This window comes from Cydia splendana, chromosome 1, assembly GCF_910591565.1.
Source record: "Cydia splendana chromosome 1, ilCydSple1.2, whole genome shotgun sequence".
NCBI classification, from domain to species: Eukaryota; Metazoa; Arthropoda; class Insecta; order Lepidoptera; family Tortricidae; genus Cydia; species Cydia splendana.
In genome coordinates, this window is record NC_085960.1 from 1,021,705 (window position 1) to 1,047,573 (window position 25,869).

Genomic DNA, 25,869 nt, shown 5'->3' on the forward strand with positions numbered 1-25,869 from the left:
TGATTAATTGTAACATTTCTAGCTTCATTGATTATATATAAGGTTTCTTTGTTTCTATGCCCTAACAGGGTTCATGTTTTAACCAAAAATGATAACACCTTGTACATAACAACATTATGTAATAAATACTGAATACTATTTTTTTTGTCCACAGCGAGCCGCGACAGCGAAGGTGACTCGCGCAACTACCGCTCGGCCGAAGAGCAAGCGCGCGACCTGGCTCGCTCGATCCGACGAGAAGTAGCCAAGTTGGAGAGCAAGTGGAACTCGCTCGTCGACCGGTCTGATGCCTGGGGACGGTGTCTGGATGATGCTGTTCAGGTAAGAATTAATTAATGCATGTAACCTGGTTGTTAGAGTAGGACATTGCTGTAAGTACATAGATTAGAGTGAGACAAACATACTAGGCAAGCGCGTGACTTGGTTCGCTACGTCCGACGAGTAGTAGTCAAGATGGAGAGCAAGTGGAACTTTACATAAAAAAATACATATGGCGGGCAGCCTTTAGTAACGCTACTTATTCGGAATCCTAAGCGCGGGAGTCCGACTGGCTCTTGTTCGGTTTTCAGATAGCGGTAGCGTTATTGAAGAAGTAATTTTTTCGTGGCATGTGAAAATAATCGAAATCAAACAAAAAACATTAAACTGACAATCCAGAATGGATAATTAAAGACGTAAGAAAATACTGTAAGACTAACCGATAAAAATTGATTACCAATACACGCTACTTTGGTACCTAAATTATTTTTTATTAAGTCAACTAAACGAAGCATGACCATATATTTTGAGCAAAGCGCCATCTACGCGGAGTGAAAGGAACTATCTCGTCTTGATCGATGAAAGCTTTGAGCGCGCGCTCGCTTGTTCAGTAAAGTGAATGACGCTGCGGTTACAAAGAGGGCGCCACTAATTGTTAAGAAGTTGGCTAGTTTAGATTTTGATTGGTTTTCTTTATTTCCAGCCAGCATTGTTTAGTTTCGAATAATGTATTCTATAGGTACAATCTAGCAAAATAAATGACAAGGCCCACTTGCACCATTCTATTAACCCGGGGATAACCGGTTAAACCTGGAGTTACCATGGTTACCAGTACAATTTGACATTAGGTAATTAGGTTTAACCGCTTAACCCCGGGTTAGTGGGATGGTACAAGTGGGCCTAAGGATAACAACGTTTACTTAAACTTAAATCCTTCAAAACAAATGTGCTAACACCCCCGAAAATATACAGGGTGACTTCTGCCGAATTCAGCAAAACGGGGACAAATGACCGCGACCGCAAAACAATTTATTATAATAACCTCCCTGTATAAATGTTTACAATACGTGACCTTTCTACTGCATTAGAATTTAGACCTTATTTCAATTTAGCATAGAGTCCCTTTCTGTTTGTGAGCTTAAAGTCATTGGAGAAACGTCATTGTAAAATCAACTTATGGCATTTAGCGTAAGGTAGTTTATTGAGTGGAGGTGTTAAAACATGTGTTTTGTATGCACGGTGTACCGCACTGTTTGCGAATCCATTAATGCGTGAAAACCGTAAATTTGCTAATTAAAATAAATAATGGCAGCAATGTACTAAAATGTTGAGTTTTCAAGACAGTGTGCGTTGTTGTAAACGTTATTGTTTAAACCGAGCTGATTTCTTCGTACACTTTACAAAAAACACTTAAAATAAAACCTTACCTTACCTTTATGATTTAGAATCATTTTGTGATATAGAATCATTTTATTACGTACCTTTATGATTTAGAATCATTTTATTACGTGCCTTTGTGATATAGAATCATTTTATTTCTTTCAGAACTTTTATAGCAGCATTTTTGATCAAGTAATTAGTCTATCATTGGCTATAAGTAAATTGATTTTTTTGATATCAGGCCGAAAGGCGATTTTTTTCAAAACCCTACCCGATATCTTAAAAACCTACCTACTCGAATAACTTAAAAAACAATGCGTTTAGACCACTAGTTCACTGGCTGAAATCATTGAAATTGGTCGAATTACAAAATCTCCCTGTATAATACATATCTATGATAATACGAACATGTGATGTCAAAGTGTGATCGAATTTTGCATCAATTTGTAAATGCAAATCGAACCTATACTTCAACATGAAACTTTTTGAACCGAATCTTTTTCATACAACATCTCTCACACGTCGCGCATATGCATTTTAACATACGCTTAATTCACACAGTGCACGGCATATAGCAGGATCACAACATCATCCTTCCAAAAAGTCTTAAAAACTCTTCAAATACGCGGCGCTTACTACGTTTACTTCCAAACACGAACAGGCATATCACAACATCGTAAAAAACGTCATAAAACCTTTGAAAACTCACGGCGCTTACGACTTTCCACTCCCAGCAGGAACGTCACAGTCAAATCAAAACGTAATATAACGTTTGATAATGCATGGCGCTTATGACCTTTGCTTCCGAGCGAGGAATACTTGTAATGTATGCGAGCTCACGTGCCCTTTGCTTGCTATATTAATATGACTTGGCGTTTTTCGCTTTTTGCTGTCTTATCGTGAAGGGTCGGGCATAATTATGTTGGTAGTTATATGTGTGTGATAGCGTGTGTGAGATGTGAGATATGAGAAACGGGAATTTAAGGTGAGCATTGCAGATTCAGACCGTAAAGGTACCTAATGCTGAAAGTTAAACACAAACATTTAAGTTATTAATATGTACGCAAAAAAAAATAAAAAAAATTATTTGTCATACAAGGCTATCAATAAATGAAATAAGTTTTTGGCAAAAATTTCATTTTTGGTACAAGCTTTTATCGCTGACTGTACTTTTCTTACGACAGACAATTAATACTCATCGAGACAATTCTAAAAACCCCAAACACAATTAGGTTTCGTTGTTTTATCACAGAGTTCCTATGGTCACCTCTGGTCTCCATCATCAGATCAGCTCGATGACACCATAATATTGCGTTGTCACCCGACTTACGTATGTATGCAAAATGTAAGCTCAATCGGAAACCGGGAAGTGGATCAAATTTAACTTGCAAGATTTGATTACAGACAACGGTCAGGTGAAACTAAATAAAAGCTTGTAAAAAATGGGACTCTTTGTCATAATAAGTTTAGGAAAGGCTTTGTATACACAATTATTTTGACTGCCTAATTCATAGGCACCGACTGTTTTCTTTTTTTTTATAAGTACCGATTTTACTTCCTTCTTTACACGGGTTTTTATTGAAATCATTATAAGCACAGCCAGCGATGGTCTCTAAAAATGTTTTTTTTTTGTCAAAAACACATGATGATTGCTACTGAGTGTATTAAGAGTACAGTCGGCGCCAGATTCGTCAGCTGCCGATTGCATCGATAACAATGCGCCGTTCGTTATCTCGCTCGTTATGCGACCACTCGCGACGAGTGCGATAGGGATGCGACTAACGTGTACAATTATCGATATTCGGCCCGATTTTCATTTTATTGTTGTTTTTTTTCCTCAGATCTATGCACGTATCGAGAGGCGTGCGAATTCGCATCCAATGTAAAGACCGCCGAATAAATAAATTTACTTTGCAAGTAGGCCTCGAAGGCTCTTACACAAGTAACACAAGTCAATACAACATTTACAGTGACATCATGTATAGTGACATGAAAAATACAACAGCAATATTATATTATATGGTGGAAAGATTTGCTGACTATGGATGAGGTCTTGGTGGCTCAGATGGCAGAGCGCTGGAGTATCAATCCAGAGGCCGTGACTTCAAGTATCACCCAAGACAGTAATTATTCCACTTTTAAATTTATTCTAAGCTTAATAGCATCGTTCGCAGACGTTTCTGCTTGTTAAAAATTAAAATTAATATTATATTATGTCCAATGTAAAGTGAACCCTAAATGTACAGAGTCACCTGTAATCATATGTTACTCTTCGAAGGCCGCAAAAATATGTGACACGCTCTTATGGCTCTACAAATAAGATCGTGTCAGATATTTTTGCGGCCTTCGTTGTGTAACATATTATTGCAGGTGACTGTACAATGAGCGAGTGACGTACCTAGGTACCTATGCAGAGCTTACTGATATGGTGAAAGATAAACGCAATTTCTCTGCGCCTTGCATTTCGAAGATGCACTTAGTTTTTAACATGATCACATCGCCCAAGTCTTGAACAAATTAGCTCCAGTTTTGGTACCTACAGTCGGGAACAGATTTAAGGTAGGGACGAACTGAGCCCACGTACGCAACGTTTGCACTACATTATGAACTCTGGATCCTTAAAATTTGTAGGTATGCTTAGAAATATAAGTACCTACTTTCATACGCAACGCAACGCATGGCTCGGGTTGTCCCTGCCTTTGTCAGCTTCCACTCCCAGCGCGAATAATGACGCGCCGCATTATTTAAGTATCTCACTCGTTTCTGATAGAAATATCGACTTATGTAACCCTGATATCGATAAGTAATAATGTATCGATAAACACACTTCCCTATCAAATATTCGTAGTGGTTAGATCGGTGCTCGTTAAGTCGCAATCCGTTTTGGTTTTTACAGGCTTTTCTGCTAAAATAGGTCGGTGGGGCATTGGATTTTGCCGACGTCAATGTGATATGTGATATTAAATAGGAACATCAAATAAAACTATAGTTCTGAAGAGTCACACAAACCCTCCGCCAAGAAATAAAAAAGTCGCTCCCATACAATCGAATAGAAGTTAGTGTTTTATAAGGAGTTCTTCAAAAAATGAGTGTAGGTACAGGTTTTCAAAAGGTCGGCAATGTAACACGCCTGGAGTTGCAAGCACCCATAAGCTACGGTGACCGCTCACCATCAGGTGCACCGTATGCTTGTTTGCCACCGAAATGATATTATAAAAAAATACTTAGAAGTTAAACTTAACTTAAAAAGGGGCATTAACCTGTTTTTTGTTAAAAAATACTTGTTACTGAATAAATCATTTAAATTTTTTTTCATATTTCAAATTAAGTCTTCAGAGCTAGATTACTGATTAATTCAATAGAACGGAAACAGAAACGGACCAAACAATAAATCTGCCATGGCCCAGTAAGAATGTCAACCCATTTCATCTGCGGTAACATTTCCCAGTCTCGCCAGTGTAATTAAAATAGTTCGCCGATCCAACCGAGTCCGCTCTGGCAATGTCAGCCCGCAATGCATGGACATATTTGAATGCACTGTGTGTAGCTTGAGCTATTGATTAATGATTAGTTAGCTGAACAACTACAAACTGAAATAGATGACGGAGGCCTCCAGGTGCCCATGAGAGGGCCTAGCCTAACGTTATAATACGCAATAAAGCACGCAATAAAGCCGCCAAGTCCTGCAAGAAGCAGTTTCGCAAGGCCAGGTTTGATCATGTCCGTCGTACTGGGACCAAGCTAGCCTCGTATCCTCCGGGAAGTAAAGCGTTCTGGTCCCTAGCGAAAGCGGTCGAAGGAAACTTCTGCCGCCCGTCACTGCCCCCTCTGGTCAAACCTGACGGAACGCTGGCACATACAGCCAAAGAGAAGGCTGACCTGTTCGCTTCTCTTTTCGCTGAAAATTCACGTTTAGACTCAACCGGTAAACTTCCACCCGTGCTTCCTCAAGTGAATAGCTCCATGAGAGATGTTCGTATACATCAAAAGGAAGTCCTTAAAATACTGCGAACGTTAGACGTGCATAAAGCCAGCGGTCCCGACGGAATCCCTGTAATTGTCTGTTGCTACCTTTATTTACACTGTAAATCTGTTTTTGTATTTTTTTGTTCTTTGTGGTGCAATAAAGTGTATTTACTTACTTACTTACTTTACTTGTCTTGCGGAACTGTGCAGCCGAGTTGTCTCCAATCTTAACACGCCTGTACCGTCTGTCGCTTGAAACTGGAGTAGTACCCTCGTGTTGGAAGCTTGCAAACGTGCAACCTGTGCCCAAAAAAGGTAGTCGTTCAAACCCAGCCAACTACCGTCCAATCTCAGTCACCTCCATACTCTGCAAGATTATGGAGCGTGTACTGAACAAGCGGCTCCTATCATACCTAGAGGGTAACGATTTACTCAGCGACTCTCAGTATGGCTTCCGCGGGGGTCGTTCGACTGGAGATCTTCTGGTGCATGCTACTCACCTTTGGAGCGAGGCAATTGAGAGGCACGGTGAAGCCCTTGCGGTATCTCTCGATGTCTCTAAGGCATTCGACCGGGTCTGGCACGCAAGTTTGGTGAGCAAGCTTCCAGCATATGGGTTACCAGTTGGTCTGTGCAACTGGATTGAGAATTTCCTGAGCGAACGTTCCATTCGGGTGGTGTTAGATGGCTACACATCTGACCAATGGACTATTAATGCCGGCGTTCCTCAGGGCTCTGTTCTGTCCGCGACTTTATTTCTGCTACATATCAACGATATGCTAGTCCCAGATACTTTTGGCTATGCCGACGATAGCACTGTCGTGGACAGATATCTCTCCAATGCTCGGGCCAAAAAAGAGGAGGTACAATCTTGTCGACGAGCTATGGTAGACCGTCTGAATTTGGCACTTAAGGCAGTGTCCAATTGGGGTGACGCAAACCTGGTCAAATTCAACGCTACCAAAACGCAGGCGTGTCTGTTCTCTGCCAAACGGAGTCCATTCGGCCTGACTCCGACTTTCCGGGATGTATCCGTACCGATATCCAACCATCTTCAGCTACTTGGCACGAGTATCTCGTCTAACCTGAACTTTGGGGCGTATATTGAATCCCTGGCCAAATCTGCAGCTAGACGATTAGGCGTCCTCGCTAAGGTCAAGCGGTTCTTCACACCAGGGCAGCTCCTTCAGCTTTACGTAGCTCAAGTCCGGTCGTGTATGGAGTACTGCAGCCACCTTTGGGATGGAACCGCCAAGTATCAGCTAGCCGCCTTAGATTCCACAGACAAACGCGCTAGGAAGCTTATTGGAGATGCGGGATTGGTAGAGGCTAGACTGCAGAGCCTTGAACAACGTAGAAAGGTAGCTTGTTTAACGGTATTCTACAGGATACATTTCGGGGAGTGTGCGATGGGATTACATAATCTAATCCCCCATCTCCGTTCTGCCACCGTGGGACTAGACGCGGACTTGCGTTTCACCCTTACGTCGTTACTCTGCCACTGATTAGAACTAAGCGCTATGCATCCAGCTTTATCATGCGAACGGCTAAGGAGTGGAATTCACTTCCTGCAAATCTATTCCCAGTCCACTATAACTTGGATCTCTTTAAATCGAGAGTGAATAGACATCTCTTAGGTAAGCATGTTCCATCCTAGACTGCATCGGCACTTACCATCAGGTGAGATTGTGGTCAAATGTTTACCTTTTTCCAATAAAAAAAAAATAAAAAAAATAATCGTTTAACCTTTTAACCGCCAGCAATTTTGAATCGAGCGTGCTCGTGTCGCCACCGACAGTAATTGTACCACGCAGAGTAAGATTGGCATAGTTACGGGAGTTATAAATGTGCTGTAAAAATCGGGCAAGTGCGAGTCGGACTCGCGCACGAAGGGTTCCGTACCATATAAAAAAAAAACAAAAAAAAAAGCAAAAAAAAAAACGGTCACCCATCCAAGTACTGACCACTCCCGACGTTGCTTAACTTTGGTCAAAAATCACGTTTGTTGTATGGGAGCCCCATTTAAATCTTTATTTTATTCTGTTTTTAGTATTTGTTGTTATAGCGGCAACAGAAATACATCATCTGTGAAAATTTCAACTGTCTAGCTATCACGGTTCGTGAGATACAGCCTGGTGACAGACGGACGGACGGACGGACAGCGAAGTCTTAGTAATAGGGTCCCGTTTTACCTTTTGGGTACGGAACCCTAAAAACCAAATCAGATCTTTGTCTTATTTATCAGACTGTGGCGAAATGACCTGGATATGTAATGTCTACTACATACTACAAATGAAACTTAAATACATAATAGGAAATGATCACGTCACATTTTTTACTTTTCGGTTGTCATCTTCACCTGCTGTCACCTACAATTATCATCTTGGGCTCGTAGTAATGTTTTTAAGTAAGTATACATTTGTGACGTTTACGTTTACGGAGCAAAATGTACCACATTGTCACTTACCATGAGGAAGAAATTTGCTTGTATCTTTATATAATACGAAATATCAGAGCTTCTTTATGGCAAGCGACAACGTAGCACCTTTTTCTAGAAAACGGCACATTTGTTGTACATAAATACATATGTAATAACATAATTTACAACTTAGGTACAATACCTATAATAACCTCCAGTGTCAACCGCCTCTCTCTATTTAATAGGGACAAGAGGGAAGTCACATAGGGGATGTATCAATTTGAATACACGACGCACTAATTGGAACCGTGATGCACGCTGCACACGCTCACGATTACCATATCAATAAAGGGTCGTCTGATGCCTGTTTTTACAAGCTTTTATTTAACTTGCAATGTTGGTTCGTTTGTTTATGTGTTTGTACAGGGTGGCCAACTTAGAGGTATACAACTTTTTTTGCCGCCATTTTATTTTGGCGGTAAATATGACAGTTATTGCATGAAAATAGGTTTGTGTAGATACGGCAAATTTATTATGGAGCGTTTTACGAAGGAACAACGTGTCACACGGCACGAGTTACAATAGAAACATTAAAAAACCGGGCAAGTGCGAGTCGGACTCGCGCACGAAGGGTTCCGTACTATAATGCAAAAAAAAAAAACAAATAAAAAAGCAAAAAAAAAACGGTTACCCATCCAAATACTGACCACTCCCGACGTTGCTTAACTTTGGTCAAAAATCACGTTTGTTGTATGGGAGCCCCATTTAAATCTTTATTTTATTCTGTTTTTAGTATTTGTTGTTATAGCGGCAACAGAAATACATCATCTGTGAAAATTTCAACTGTCTAGCTATCACGGTTCGTGAGATACAGCCTGGTGACAGACGGACGGACGGACGGACGGACGGACAGCGAAGTCTTAGTAATAGGGTCCCGTTTTACCCTTTGGGTACGGAACCCTAAAAAATAACGTTTCCCGGTCGATTAATTTCGAGAAACGGTGACATTGACTGGCTCCCAAGATCGCCTGATTTAACAGCTCCTGACTTTTTTCTGTGGGGCTATCTAAAGGGACGTGTCTATGCTAATAGGCCAACGAACCTTCAGCAATTAAAACAAAATATTCGAAACACTGTCGCTGAGATAACGCCAGAAATGTGTGAAAAAGTGATGAAAAACGCGATGAAAAGGGTTCGCATCTGCCATGCTGCTAGAGGTGGACATTTGTCTGACATTATTTTCCATGTGTAATTGCTGACCCTACATATTATATTTAACAAGGAATACTTAATATTTTTTTATGTTTTATAGAATAAAATTTCAAAAATAAAGTGTATACCTCTTATTTGACCACCCTGTACTATGTTTGTTCGGGTCAAATCTTGCAAGCTCAATTAGATCTACTTCCCATTATTTAATTGAGCTGACACTTCACATACATATTATGTAATTTGGGTGACGATGCAATATTATGGTAAAATCGAGCTGGTCTGACGGACACAGAAGGTGGCTATAGGAACTATGTGATAAAACAACGTAACCATTCTAGTCTAGTGTTGTAGCAATTTTTTTCTACTTTAAAAACGTCTTGAACTATCAAAAACTATGTAGTATAAATTTTCGCGGTTTTTTAGATTTTTGACAAAGTTGCGTTCGGCGCTCGAGGAAACTTGGATTACCTATATGGAAAGACTTTGAACTCTAAGTACTAGAAATAAAGTAGAATTTTACTAATACCTACTGTAATTCTATACCTAATGCGACATGCTAAAGACGGACCAAAAAATTTGAGGCAACAGAATAAAAGTTTCACTTTAATACAAAAAGATGATATTATAATATGGTGGTCATTCTTGCCGTATATCTAAGTGTGTCCTATAAAGTGTTAATTTAACACAAAACACAAAAAAATATGTTTTGTAAGTTCACATCGTACGATGAAATAAAGTCTGTTCTGCCGCTGCATTGCATTAAGTACAAAATACTCATACAAAGCAAATGCAGTGCGATATAACACTTAAATGCCCTCTGAGCCTTAAGCTCTTTAATCAGGCCATCTACTTCCACTTTCATATTACAAAACTATAATACACATACAAATCATTTCCTTGCTATTGAGCACCAGTTATGCGTGCGCGCATAGCCCCCATTGTATCTAACACCATACAAATTTCAACCCTAATACACTCATATAAAGTCTAAAATTGCAATGGACAATATTAAGTCCATGTTTGTGTATCAAATACGAATAAATGCAAGAAAATCTATCGCAATTACAACTCTAAAACCCCTTTCATAAGGATCAAAATTAGGGATATAGGATCTTGTTTTAAAGGACAAATACGTTCCAATTTGAACCCTAAAATCTATTTAATAGAGTTCATGATATGAGTCAAGTAAGTGGATATAAGACGTTCCGAGTTTACCAAGTGGTATGCGTATACGCATGAAGATATGCGATTAAGAGGACAAAGGCGATATGTTTTGACAGGATGAGATTGCGAAATGATGGGTCTTTAGAAATGACTTGTGTTTGTTATTTGTCACTTTACGACGTGTTTGATAGGGTTTAAATTTTAATTTTACCCTTGAGTTCCAAGGTACGAGAGGAAAACAATCTTTGCTAACGAGCATAACATAATATTTTATTTTACCTCATCACTGCGAGCTGGTGTGAATTCATAAGGAACTTATTTCAATATTTATTTTGAGTTATATAATAACTATAATATAAAACAAAGTCCCCCGCTGTGTCTGTCTGTTTGTGTGTATGTATGTACGAGATAAACTCAAAAACTACTGAACAAATTTTCATGCAGTCCTCACCTATCAATAGAGTGATTCTTGAGGAAGGTTTAGGTGTATCATTTGTTAAGGTTTTGTGTAGGTAACTCTTGCGAAACCGGGGCGGGTTGCTAGTATATTACAAATATATAGAATATAATTATTACAAATCATGTTGTACCTACAGTTTATTTTATCTTAAAACTAAACTCAGTTTGAAAGGGGTAGGTTACGGTGTAGGGGTTGAATTTCAATGTGTGGTAATTCCGCGTCGGTCTGTCAGGCATAATTGATGGCTGGGAGCTTTGTTCGGGACCAGCCAATGTGACGGACATAGTACATACATACATATATGTACTTGGACTGGCATTACAGCCAGGATATATAGCCGTATTCGAACTTCAAGATATTCACACGTACTAGATCAATTCTAGATACGTTATAGTTTAGATATCAACTAGTTCTCTTTTGCAGCGCAATTCGGGCAACCAATGTCACTTTTACGTTAAATAGAGTAAGATATCTATTAGATGTGAATTGGATCTCTAAGTCATATTCTGTGGAAATCGTTCAACAGTATCTCCAGAATCGCGCAATTGTCAAATTTGACAGGTTAGATCTTAAACATATCGTTATCGTATCTTGGTGATGTCTAAAAGATGTCTAATAGATGTCTATTTCAAAATCCGAATCGAGCCCCTAGTTTAACCTAAGACACAGTCAAATAAATTTGTAGTTGACTTTCATCCTGTCTAGAGCTGCTATGAACTACCTAGGCTAAAACCAGATAAAGGTCACCACACGGGATTGTTGTGTAATTTAGGGTTCTTGCTAAATTGGAAAGTCTATAGCAGTGTTTTTCTAACTTTATGGTTTCACGGCCCTTTATGACCACTAAATTTTTTTCGCGACCCCCAAACCCCGTTTCTACGTTTTTCTATCTATATAGAGTCTGTGCGGAAAGAGAACAGTCTTGAAATGTATGGGATACGATACATTCTACGGCTCTTCTCTTTCCGCACAGTCCATCAATGGTCGATATCAAAACAAAAAAAAAACCGGCCAAGTGCGAGTCGGACTGGCAAAAAATTCAACAGAAATACATCATCTGTGAAAATTTCAACTGTCTATCATTATATTTTATAATTCAGTGTGGTTTTTTTTCTATATGTTAGTAGTATGTTTTTTTTTTCTCCTTTTTCTTTTGTTGTTGTTCACTATGTATAAATTTTAGTGTCTCTCTCTCTTTCTTTATGTCTGTTTTGTGTGTCGCTGGCGTATGTGTTGTTGTCTCATAGTTTTAAGTCAGGTCCCCACTGAAAACCAGCGCCACGGATTGCCGCGGCATTATGCTGAGTGGGGTCCTATTTTAGCGTCCAAATGTTTTTTTATGTCAGTATGTCTTTGTTTTCTAGATGTAATATGTTGTGGCGTTAAATAAATGTATTTTCTTTCTTTCTATCACGGTTCATGAGATCCAAAAAAGCGTTTTGAGGGATTCATTCCCAGCAAGCTTGAAATCATTGTAATACCTTCATTTGGTCCTAAATGCGAATAATCTGAGTTTGCTCCATCCCAGGAGATGTGGAAAAATTTTGCAATCCTTGGGACACATTTTACCTTGGATTGACAAAACCACTCGAAATAGAAGGAACCCAACGTCAAAATTAATGTCACTACCGGCAAAGTTGTTGTGGATCAGACACTGGTAAAAATTATTCAGATTTTAACACGATTTTACCAAAAAAAAAAACAAATTCAAAGTGGCGGCCATTTTTTACAATGTTTGACTAGGTACTAATTCATATTAAGGTACTTTTCGGATCCTCAGGGCTCGGATATCAATTTTTATCATGATTAGAGCAAATTTTCCGTTGGACGTACCGTTTTTGAACTACAAGTAAAAAACTGAAAAAGAGCAGCAATTTTTCCACAACTCCTGGAATGGAGCAAACTCGGATTACACTAATTTAGAACCAAATGAAGATATTAAGGCGATTTCCAGCTTGCTGGGAATTAATTCCTGGAATAAATCTAATTTGACTGGCCTAACAGATCTTAACTTATTTAACTGTTTAATAAATACAATTTACCTATCTAATAATGATTTGCTTTATTGATATGTACGTTAACGACCATTAAATTTTAAAGGATTGGATTATTTTTAAGTAAAAAAAAGAAATCTGCTTTCCATAAGTTTCTTTCAAAGCTGAGCTTCGCGACCCCCTTGGACAAGTGCCGCGACTCCCCTGGGGGTCGCGACCCACACTTTGAAAAACACTGGTCTATAGCGTAAAGTATTGAAAAAACAATTTAGCTAAGACCCTAAATGGCGCAATAATCGCTGAGCGTGATGTTACGTAGGTATATCAAATACAAGATTTGTTATAATCAAATCAAATACAACGAATATAAAAACTGTCGCTCGCTGTATTTTCGGACTGATGCGACCTTCAATCAAAACATCAAGAAAAGAGCTTAATCCCATCTTAAATTCCGGCAACGCATTTGATATCCCTCTGTTGTTGCAGGCTGTTGTAATGTATGCTGTAGGTACGTCATTAAAAAAAATCTTCAAAATATATGTTCTAGGGATCATCATGAGCTATTTGTGGTGTGTGAGTATGTGAGTAGATCACAATTTATTAAAACTCGCAGCATATCAGTTATAGTGTATAAGTGCACAAACTGCAGGTGAAATTCCGCCTTATTATCTGTAGTGAGCAAGCGGCCTAACTTGCACAATGCAAGCAAATTGACCTTCCGACGGGGACATTGTCAAACGCCGCGCCATTCGTTTGCCGCTCTTTGAGGAAAGTGGTGCGGATATGGAGATGGGCGGAGCGGCGAGCGGAGCGAATAGCGTGTCAGGTTTTATGTTAATTTGCTATCACCGCCACAGATTTGATGCTCTTTGAGGAACGTGACACTATCATATTCGTATTGTGGTCATGGTCCTAACAAAGGAGACGGAGAAAGGTAGAATATAAAATTGTCAAAAGTTATTATGTGGAGCTCCGCTGGTAAATTTTGTTAAATTTTAATCGTGTTTAAAGTAATATAATATCACATTTACCAACACGGCTATATAACATAGAACTGTTTTGAGACCAAGAACAATGTGGTAACAATTGATTTATGACAAAAATAATAGTGTAGGTATCGAAATACATTCACGAACTTCGTTGAACTACATAGTTGCCATGTCGTAATTCACGCAAGATAACACTGAAAAAAATAACTGAAATGAAGTGCCTAATTAATTAATTAATTGCGATTAATATCCTATGTAAAACCAATTTTGTTGTTATAAACGACCTGTTGGCTGGTATAACACATATATAGATCGCAAGTCCCAAGTTTTGTGTAAGTAGTAACAAAATATTATGTTACTAATATTTAGCTAATATTGCTTTCAGTGAACATAAGATTCCGCGACCGCTTCTCTCACTATGCACTCCACCCCACCCCCGCATATTCGCGCAAGTGACAGATATACGACAGCGACGGCGCCGGCGCATTCCTACACGACGACCATACATAACTATGTACAATCCATTTGAAGCTTTGTTAAGAAATGTTAGTTAACCGTGTAAATGTTAGTTTAGTATATATAGTACCTACATATAAGGAGCATGTATAACGGGGAGTGCTTTGAGGAATTGTTAGGATTAATTCCTGCCGTTTCTTTCCGCTATCGCACTACGGGACAATATTTCCATCTTCACCATTTAGATGGTTGGCATTCCGTTTCTCTATAGTCTGTATCTTTAGGTATTTAAATAAAAGTAAACAAACAATTTGTACATTTTCGGGTAGTTATAACATTTATAGAGCCAAGGTCGGTGGAATAGAGGCTTACCTAATGCGTCGACAGCTTCGGTGGTGCGGTCACGTATCGCGTATGGCGGAGGAGAGAGTGGCTAAGCGCATCTTTTTTTCAGAACTAAAGGAGGGTAAGCGGAAACTTGGCGGCTAACCCCTCTGATACAAAGATGTTCAGAAACGGCACATGAAAAGATGCAACATCGAGCCCTCTCAGTGGGAAGGTTTGGCAGCACAGCGTCCTGAGTGGCGCAGGCTGGTGCATGACAAAGTGCGCGATTTGACTGGTGTCCTCACGTGCCCCCAATGTGCGCGGGAGTTCACCACAAAGATCGGCTACGTAAGCCATATTCGGGCGCACGAGCGCCGAGCTAACTAGGAGTCGAAGTGGTCGCCATGGTCGAATTCGGCCGGAAGGATCATCATCATCATCATCATCATCATCATCATCATCATCTATTACTTAACCAACCAAATAAAAAACCGCCTGGACCACTGCACTGAATGACCTGACTTTAACCTACATTATTTGATCATGTAATGTTTTCATCTACTGGCTTAAGGAGCCATTTGAGGGTAGATTTTGTTTACTTTTATTTAAATACCTAAAGATACAGAGTATAGAAACATTCTGCCTCGCGCAGCTAAACTGTGGCATGAACTGTCGCCTGCACGTACTTCCATTTCAAAGGACGGCAACGCACTTACAACCCCTCTGGTGTTGCCCGGTGGCGTCTGTTTGTCACGTCGCTTATTTAAGTAAGAGTCACAGGAACTTGCCGCAAAAAAGCCGCTCCCATAAAATCGAAGTAATGCTCACATTTTAAAACGCTTAAATTACGTGAAACTTGGCATGAATATTAACGAAACATATAGGTATCTACGAAGAGGTACTTTATATCTGATACAATTTTGCTAATAATTGGTATACATACATACAAATAAAATAGAGGAAGTATATGTTTTGTGTATAAAACGTCTAAATTTACTCTAAGATTCCATTTATGTCAAAAAATTGTGTTAAAGTGTGCCTATTACTTTTGTTTCAGGTAAGATTAAAATAACAACAACACAACAATAAATCGTGCTAAGTAAAGCGTAAGTACTGACATAGATTACATACTTCACATAAAACTACCTTCCCATAAAAAAACTTGTGCAGTCTGGCATAGAGTAGTAATTGACTTTTTTATGCTCATATCGATAGTTCCATAAGCGACGGAAGTAATGCGTTACGTGATAAATACCGATTTCAGTAGGTAGAGTCTTACCTATACAAGTTTTTTAAAGGATAAGGATGTAGGTATTATGTATTTTGTAAGCTATTATTTATTTTTTAATTTATTTATAATGTTCTTTTGACGATTCAAAAGAGATTGTAAAATCCTACTTGATTAAAAGAGATTCTATTATATCGTTATTAATTTGAACCGCAATATTTACCGTACATTTCTACAATTATCGATCGCTATAATAACAATTAAGCTATCTTGAAGAATTAATTTTAGAATACCTAAGTACCTACTTAGCTTAACGGATAAAGTACAGTTGGCTACGCAGACACGAGTACCCGTTACAGGCCCGCTAAAGCAGAATGCGCATATATTTTAGCCACTAATCAATGCACTAGTGCAAATTGAATTAATTGCCTCGCGTCGGCGCTGATTCGTTAAAATATGATGTCGCTATTGATCGGAGAGAGTTGAGTGACCTGGAGAAATATAATTAAAGTGCTTGGAGTTCTTAGATAATTAAACAATAAATATTTCGGTAGTACATAATTTTGTCCCTAAATAAACATTTCAAATCATATCACTCATATAGAAATACACACATTTTACAAACTAACAGCTCACTTTAAGCTCAATAAGGCTTGTGCTGTCTTACCAGGATTTGAACCCGAGACTTCCTGCTTCGTAGGCAGGGTCACTACCGACTAGGCTAGGAGGCTGTTAATTAACGCCAATATACTTTAGAAATTTACAATTTAATAACAGTGTGGATTAAGATAAGTAAATATACTATCCTCTATTGTCTTTGTTTATGTTACTATACATTTATTGTAAACTATGTGTATGTGCTGAGGTGTGCAAACTAGATTAGTGGGAAGTCCCACCAAACAAAAAATCGTCTTCGCCAGAAATAAAATCCTTACTTTCTAGTAACAAATGCTAGCTTTTTACAAATATCTATATACAATACTGCCCTCCTAAGCCGAACAGCGCTATCTCAAAAACAAATGATTTTGAAAGTGGATTTCTCAGTTATAGAAACTAAAGTATAAGTTAGCAATGCATTTTTTTTTGAGATAGCGCCACTCGGCTTAGCAGGGCAGAATAGTTATATACATAAACATATAGACATCCAAAAGATTTTTAAAATCAAACCCAATTTAGAAACCTATCAATTTAAAAAATTCTACAGTGGTGCTAATCCGAAGTAATCAGTCATAATTCGTTCGCATTAATATGTTAACTGGCACAGTGGTGCGATAGGCTGGCGACCGGCCAAAATGGAAATTGCACTTTTTCCCACTCATGTATGATTGGCGATAGTTAGCAATACGGAACGACATTGAGGCCAATTCGGACATACAGTTTTTGTTATCATTCGCCCGCGAGGCTAATTCAAACCTACATTTTGACATCAAAAATAAATGGTGTAATTTTGTTTGCCCGTGCGTCTCGCTCGCGATAATACATGAACGTATAAGTATTACGAGCTAAATGCGCGCACAAATGATAACTACTTAAATAACTTTTCACAGCAAATTTAGGTTCGTTGTCGTTTTTGTTATCTTGGCAACAAAATAACAGAACCTCTAGTGTAAACTTTATTCGATAGCGTGACGGACGTACGTGTTTGCGTTAAGTGACTTAACGCGCTTAAGAGCCAACGGGAGTGGTCATTTCTCCATACAAACGTACTCCTCGTTTTCCTCCGTGGTTTTTGAAGCTAGAGCAATGATTTTTTTCAACACAGATTAATATTGTCAATATCTGTGTAGGACCGTTGTACTTTTTTTGATATTTTTGTTTTTTAAGGCACTAGAGCCCTCCAAAAATGGCCAAAATGGCCTAATTGACTATGCCGCAATGAGAGGCGTGGCATTCAAAACTGATATCAATTAGCCAAAAAAGCAAAACGGTCAGACACAGATAATTTCATAATCATTTAGATTTCCAAATTTGGTTACGATTGGGTAAGTTTTGGAGGAGGAAACAGAGGAGTACGAAACCTCGATTTTTGAGATTTTTACGCAGGATTTTTCGCCTTGTCCTTATCGCACTACTTTTAGGTGCCGCTTCCGTTAGTGAGACGGGTATATTTACCTAAAATATTTAAAACTCAGCTCCTGTTTCGTCTTAAGTCTCATTTTGTATGATGGGATGTTGAACAGCGCGCCAAGCGCGACGTCGTGGAAAACAAAATCCCATACAAAATGAGACTTGACGCAAACGTCACGACACGCTATCGAATGAAATTTACACTAGTGGTACTGAGGTGGATAGATAGTAAACAATGCACTCGCTTCTGTCATAGGCACCAGAAAGTGATCAATTTGCAACTCACTGGGCGAATATATGTCGTAGCATACTGTATGTAACAATAAATAAATAAATAATAATGAGGGAGGTATGGCCAAAATTGTCAACGAGAGTCAATAGAAATCCAATGCCCAGTGGGCAAAGGGCTCTGCATAAGGCCACAATTGAAAATTGTGTTAAATATATTTTAAACACCTACAAAAATTTGGTTGTAGTCTTTATTATTAAAATGTCTATGGTAATTGGTAAGGTACAAACAAGTACAAAACCACACGGATGCGAGCAAAGGAAATCTAGTTCACAAGATTTCTCCTTTCCCAAAAGGATGGTTAGTACAATACTCACGTAAATCAGACCTTTTATAGTCAGACTTCAATTCAAATTGTTTCTTGTCTGGGTAAGGACTTAGCGGTTTAAGTCTATTGGCCATTTTTATTACAGACAAAACGTATGTTAAGAACACACGCGTAGTCTGAGGGGCTACCGCGAAAACCGAAATTCGCAAATTGCGGGGATCTTTCTCTTTTACTCCAATGTAGGTGTAACAGAGAACGATGCCCGCAATTTGCGAATTTCGTATTTCGCGGTTATAGCCCTGATCCGCTACTTTTGATGCCGACTGTACATATACTCACTGGGTAAGGGAGTGCTTACTTTATACTTTTTCTTATTGTTATTTTAATGATTGTCAATGAATTTCTAGATTTAATGTCGACTCTATAGATGTTAACCTCCCTCTAGTTTTCATAAAACTTCGTTCCATTCCACCAGGGCCCAATTTCACATCGGTGACAGGTGCGACGAATTGTAAAATCACTGTTGCTGACGTCACAGGCATCCATGGGCTACGATTACCACTTACCATCGGGCGGGCCGTACTCCTGTTTGCCACCATCATTGTATTATTTAAAAAAACTTTATTATATCGGATAAAAACAGATATTTCTCCTGCGAGGTTTCTGACAATTGTCAAAGATTTAGAAGAATTGTAGGTAATTCTTGACAGGTAATGAGTTATATGTCGGAATTTCGTGACAATTGTAGTGTTTCTTGTGACAATTGTCAGAAACCTCGCAGGAGAAATATCTGTTTTTATCCGATATAATTAAGTTTTTTTTAGTAATACAATGATGGTGGCAAACAGGAATACGGCCCGCCCGATGGTAAGCGGTAACCGTAGCCCATGGATGTCTGTGACGTCAGCAACAGTGATTTTACAATTCGTCGCACCTGTCACGTTGGTGAAACAGGGGCCAGGCATAAAAACTGTCCTAGAAAGACGTTCCTTAAGAAATAAAATGAAACCATTCAAGCAGAAGCAAATAAAAATAATATCCTGAATATTTCTAAATATTTCAGTAGTAAAGTGAAAAACCCAGTGTGACCACTATATATTTAGTGCGGAGTAAGTGCCACTCAAAACAGTGTCTTAATTAACCAGAAACGAGGATCTGCAGTGGTCCGGTAGGGGGCGTGGTGGTGAGAGGAAGCGGAAGCGATTCGGTTCATAAGCGGCTGAAAGTTGAGTTTTGAGGTTGAAGTTCAACGCTACTTATCTGTTTGTGAGAGTCAGTGGATTACTTGGGTCAACTTAAAAATGGCTAACATTCTAACTTGTTATAACTTTAGTACCTAGTAATTAATGGACGAAATCAGCGTTGTGTATCTCGATGCTATAAATTTGTTACCAAAGAAATATATACATACTAGATCAAATATGTATGTGCACGTACAGTAAGTACTTATTGTTATATAGGAAAAACTATAAAGTTTTAGGACAGAACGTTATTATCATTTGAAAGAAAAGTCGTCCGCGACTTCATTTGTGTGGAATGATGACGATTGATGAAAACTAGGTATCCTATGCTCTTTCCGGGGCCTTCAATCTATACTAAATTTCATCTAAATCGGTTCAGTGGTTTACTTATGCCTCCAGAGATGATAGACAGAGAGAGTTACTTTCGCATTTAGTATTATAATTTGTAATAATTTAATATAGTTTTAAGTTTAAGTAATTAACATAATATTAAGGGAATGTATACTAACACTATGGACATGGTCTAAAATAAATCTTTTGTATTGTATTTATAACATTAATAGTAGGTACCAAGTTAGATGCGTCTCTTTAATATCGGTCTCCGCTGCCTCTATCCCTAAGCCCTCACCATACCCAGGTTTGCATTAAGCCCGCTGTTCATAAATTCATAATTAAATAGCGAACTACGGCTCGACTCGTTACGGCTCAAATTCTATTTAATCCACCCATTCACTGCCACTCTTTTATTAAAAAAGTTATTTTTTATTTGCCCACTTGAGACCGACGCTTCTTTTTTGAAGACAATTCAATGCAATTCAGTTTCTTTGTAGGGATGGGGATATAGCTTTACTCCTTTATGCAATTAAATGTAAGTATATATTTACTTGAATGAAATTAAACGTGTCACGTTATTCTATTTCGAAAATTGCGCAACATATTTTGATCCTTAACGAGGAGCTTCATCTAGCCACACATACAAAACATGTCGAGCGATATTCGACTTAAAAACGTGAGTGACCCCTTTTAATATACCTACCTAGTACTACCTACCTACTTAGTATTATGTAACGGCGCGATTCGGGAAATGAAATAGAGATTAACTAGATACGTATAGTAAAAATATATAACGTTCCACGGCAAAAGGTACCTTATGGCGGTTGGCGCTTACGCTATTAATAACGCCGCTCCAATATTATTGTGGCGCTATGCGACGTAAACGCCAACCGCCATAAGGTACCTTTTGCCGTGGAACGTCACATATCTTTACTATATCGTATCTAGCGTATCTAGTAATCGGCACAGGGAATCCCTCAGGAGAGCAGTCAACAGTCCGGCTTTGTCCTCTTGCTATCCTCAGCTGCCGCTCACTAATTCTAACTCTAGAGGACCCCGCTTGTTCCCCTATAAATTAAATGTTTACTTCAAATAGGTGGTAGCGGTAGCTGTGTAAGGGTTAATTTCCACAAAGATAAGCAGAGTGGTTTGCGAGAAAATAATCTTCCAAAAAGTGCGCACTAATCGGGACTCAATTTTGCACCGCTCCGCTACATTGTTCATCTGTGGCCCACAGACTGGGACGTAGTTACCTGTAAAACAGGCAGGCAGCACGGAGCAGTTGGTGCGGCCGCCGAAGCACTGGCAGAGCGTGCAGTTGTTGGGGCTCTCTCTAATTCATTTCCCGAATCGAGCCATAAGTCTCATGAAAGTTTTGGTGATTACAATTTTATATACCTACTTACTTACTTATAATCTTGCATCCTGTATTTTAACTCCTTAGAAAAAAGTCTAGGCATAAAACTAAACATCACTACTCCTTTGATAAACCCCTTTTTAAATGTATATAAGGACACTAAGCACGAATAATTTTGAACATTGACCTGTCAATTCCTATCTGTACCTACCGCACGCGCATAAATTGTAACGCCATTCCGCTACAGCCCCTACAGCAATATAATTAGAGTTAGACCAAGAAAAGTCTGCAGCGATATTGATAGTAAACGTAGTGCAAGTGTTATTTTAAACGTCAAATTTCTATGAAATTATGACGTATAAATAACACTTGAATTGCGTGGGCTATCAAAATCGCTGCAGAGTTTTCTTGGTCTAACTCTACGCACGTGCTATAAAGATAGCTAATGGCGAGTCAATGTAAGAAATACTTCGTGGTTAGCGTCCGTGCTTTAGGAGGTGGGGGTAAAAAATGTAATAGAAATAGTTGTCACCCTAATTAGGCCTGTTCGTAAACTTTATGGTGACAGATAACTACCAAACAACAAATTTAATAACAACGAGAGATAATAAAACCATCACGAGCAAATTTATGAACAAACAAGCACTAACTTCACGTGCGAAAACACAAAAACAACTTTCACACCAGCACGCGAGCTTACGCAAAGCATTTAAAAGCGCTAATTAACTCCATTCAAACTAACTTAAACAGCCGTATATCCATACAATAACCTTATAACTTACGGTCTTATTAAGTTCTGTTTTTAAAAGTTATTTACTCGACTTTAAATATTCGATACTGCCGTATATTCCTACAATACCTTTGCAACTTATGGTCTTTTTAAGTTCTGTTTTTAAATTTACTGGGCACTTTAAATTTTCGAAACTCCGGTAACAATATCCATTTTAATGAACTGTTCGAAAACTAAGGAAGCTGCTGGTTAATTAAGTTAAGTTAAGTTAAAGCGTTCTGAAAGTTGAGTTAAGTTTGGATAACAATCGGGTTCTTGCGAGTTGAAGTAAATCATGTTACAGTTTGTTGTCGCCATATTTTGCACTCATTGTTGCAATTATTGTAAAATTCTGGACAAAAACTTATCCAAATACCCCCATTGTGCCTAAATGTGCCTTTTTGGTACAATTTTTTTTTTAATTGTCCAAGTTGGACTTATACTTTTATAGAGTCTTCACAATCAAAAACAAAATTAGAAGATTGAAAAGGTCTCTAAAATCAAGGCACAGACATATCACATACAAAATAATATTGCACTCCATTGCACTCGCGATTCTTCTTATTGGCATAGACATACATCTTAAAATTTCATAAACATCAGAACACGATGCCCTGTGGTGCTCAAGGATATATTCTCCGAACAAAGGACTGCATGTTTTAATTCACGGTTATGATTTTCATAGGTCCCGGTGGCTCGGTGCCAGCCGACCGGGCATTGTCTAAGATGTTTATGGGCCCAAGAAATTGGCTTGCCGAAGCACTTATTTCCCGTTTTCGGTGTGAAAGGACATTTAAGGGAGCTGTGTTTATGTTTTAATTTAAAATAAAGTTAAGCTAAATGTTTTATGATAATAAAGTATTTTATTTGACCTTCGTACTTATAAAAAATTAATATACTGTGTTAGTTCACGATACTAGTTTAGGTAACTAAATACATAAATATAAATATTTACTTAAAAAGTTATATAAATCCTTCCTGTGCATCAATATCAATGCAATGCTGTTGGTTTTAAGCTTAAACTAAGTTAAACCTAATCTGACGACAACATCAACAACATATACTTCCATATTCAAATCAATAATCCGTTTGAACAAAACAACATTATTTATGTACCTAAAAATGTTCATAGTGGGATCTTCGCCCAAAAAATTACACATAAGTATACATACTAGTACCTAACCCAATTTATGCGCATCACAGAATTTACTTCGATAACAAATTTCTTTTACTACTACAAGAATGCAACAAAAACCTACAAAGGCCAATTCCCAACGCCCATTTAGTTTTTTGACGTAAACACTAAAAAATAGTTTTTTTTTTCAACCCTATGTTGAACCGTAATTGAAGCATAAACCATTCATCAATGTTACCGCACCGAAAACAAATTCTGTCACTTTCCCAATTTCGTATCTCACTCTAAAGTTCAGTTTCAAAAAGAACTTTATGTTAAAGGACACAAGGTCACATTTTGTGGTAACAAACTAGAGAGGAATAGAGTTTTTAAAAATACTCAAAATTCGTTCGCTAAATTGTAAAAAAAATAGAAAAAAAACCCAATAATGGAGTAGTAGTGGATGGTTGGCGGCCATTGGTATTGCGTTTATTTATTGGTTTCATATCGAATTTGGGAATGTTTGGGCATAGGCGGTTTATTTTTAAACCGGACAATGCGTTTGATAAACCACTGGGTAGTTTTAGTGAATCGCCATTGCGAAGATTGGAATAAATTGACTGTGTTGCTACATATTTTTATTGGTGCAAATTCGTGAGTGCATAAGTTTGCAATTTAAGCAGGTAATGTCTTGAAGGGAAGCTTGCTAGGGTGCAATGTTATATAGAATAAAAAATATTTACTGAAAATTCAAACTTTAACTCTCAATTCTGGGATACGAGCTCGACACTCTACCAATTGAGCTACCAAGACTTACCTGTTGGCAAAGTAAATAGTGTAAATTTTTGACTGCTGTGCACGCACTACTCAAAAAACACATAAAATTAACACATGCGCGTACGCGTTTCGTAACTAACAAACGTCTTACAAACGCTCCATTTTAAATGCTCATTAATAACTCAATCAGATCACAATGCACCATTCAGTGCTCTATTAGCGTCATGGCCGGGAACCGAACCCGGGCCCCTAGGGACGCATTGTGCTATTTAGCAACATCCTGTACACGCCTAGGCTGTAATCCCGATACAAAAAGTCTTAAGCCACTGTTTACGCCATGCCTATACTGCTTTTAAGCGTAGCGCGAGAGATGACCATCAAAAACTAAAAAGTCGTAAGTTACACTTATTAGTATGGATATTCGCCTTTTACGCTTAGCACCAAGGTTGTTGAACTCAGCGTATAATCCCGCACGAGTATGCAAATGTGATCTGAAATGCTGCATCGATTATGATGCGGTTTTCACCTGTGATTAATTCCGGCGCCTGGGAGCTGGCGACATTTCGCTTTGCTGGCAATCTTAATTAAATTCTGTTATTTGTAATGAACCTTAATATTTTGAGTTAAATTTGTAATACATTGCAAACGTGTTACAATTTAGTATATACAGAGACAGTTTCGCAGTTATTGTTAGTTAACTTAGTAATTAGTCAAACTCATTACTTCGTTAACAATGATACAATTTTCATAGAAATATGAAGTTCAATTTACGAAATCGGGTTTTGTATACGCAAATAGATAACTAGCTGATGATTATATTTAGTTATTTGAACTTTATTGCCCAAAGTGCAAAACTTACAAATGGCTGACATAATGCCTTCTCTACCAGTCAACTAAACGAGGCCAAACAGAGATAGGTACATAGTTATTTACATGTTATATTATTCGATGTTATTCAAGCCACAGTGTTAAATTATTACAAACCCGTCTACTGTCATATAAATTAATGAACAGACTTATTAATGTATTTCATAGTTTTTAGATGGAAGTGAATATATTTACAGGGCAAGTTGTCAAAAAAATAAACAAATCGTTTCTATCCCGCCGCGTTTGAATTTTTTTAATCACTATAACAGACAATAATCTCCACTTTCAATTTAATCTAGTGCGGCGTCATGCCCTGTTGTATAGTTTTCATTTGTCTCGATGTAATCCCAAGTTTCACAGACAGACCCCGGACTATAATCGGGTTACACGCAGGGCTGTGTATTTTGAAAGTATAAAAAATAAAAATAAAAGTACTTACATTACATTGTAATTACAGCAATGATTAAGTACTTATCGCACTTGCGTAAAATTAGTATTCAATTTGCACAGTTTTATAATAGAGTAATTATCTTATAGGCGCCGTTCCTTTGATCTTTTGCCTCCCTAATTACCCCAATTAATTAAGCTTATTAAAACGCCTTCATTTCACTGGAATTATAATCATTTTGAATTACAACAGAGTTGCATTGGTTTTATTTCATTCCATTTATGAATTCATGAATTAATTCACACAATTGATTGAATGTAATTCAATAGGTATCAGCTTATTTTTAAGCATTGACGTAAATAAGTTTAACATACAATATCAGAATAAGTATATATGTAGGTACATGTCGATTAGAGTTATGTTTTTTTAGGCATGGTAGGCAATCTTAAGGAAATTGACGGCAACATTTTTTTCTGGAAGTTTAGCGATATAACAGTTTATGCTGCATCTCTAACTTGAATTAAAGTTTATGCTACCTATCTAGTT

At 38.1% G+C, this 25,869-nt stretch overlaps 1 protein-coding gene across 1 annotated transcript in view; it reads left to right on the top strand.

Annotated features, from left to right (window-relative positions):
• The window catches only part of LOC134798617 (dystrophin-like), a 734,075-nt gene that overhangs the window by 640,859 nt on the left and 67,347 nt on the right, over positions 1-25,869 (top strand). Inside the window, exon 16 of the mRNA XM_063770984.1 lies at positions 155-321. Coding sequence (XP_063627054.1) covers positions 155-321 — 167 coding nt within the window. The remainder of the gene's footprint in view (positions 1-154; positions 322-25,869) is intronic.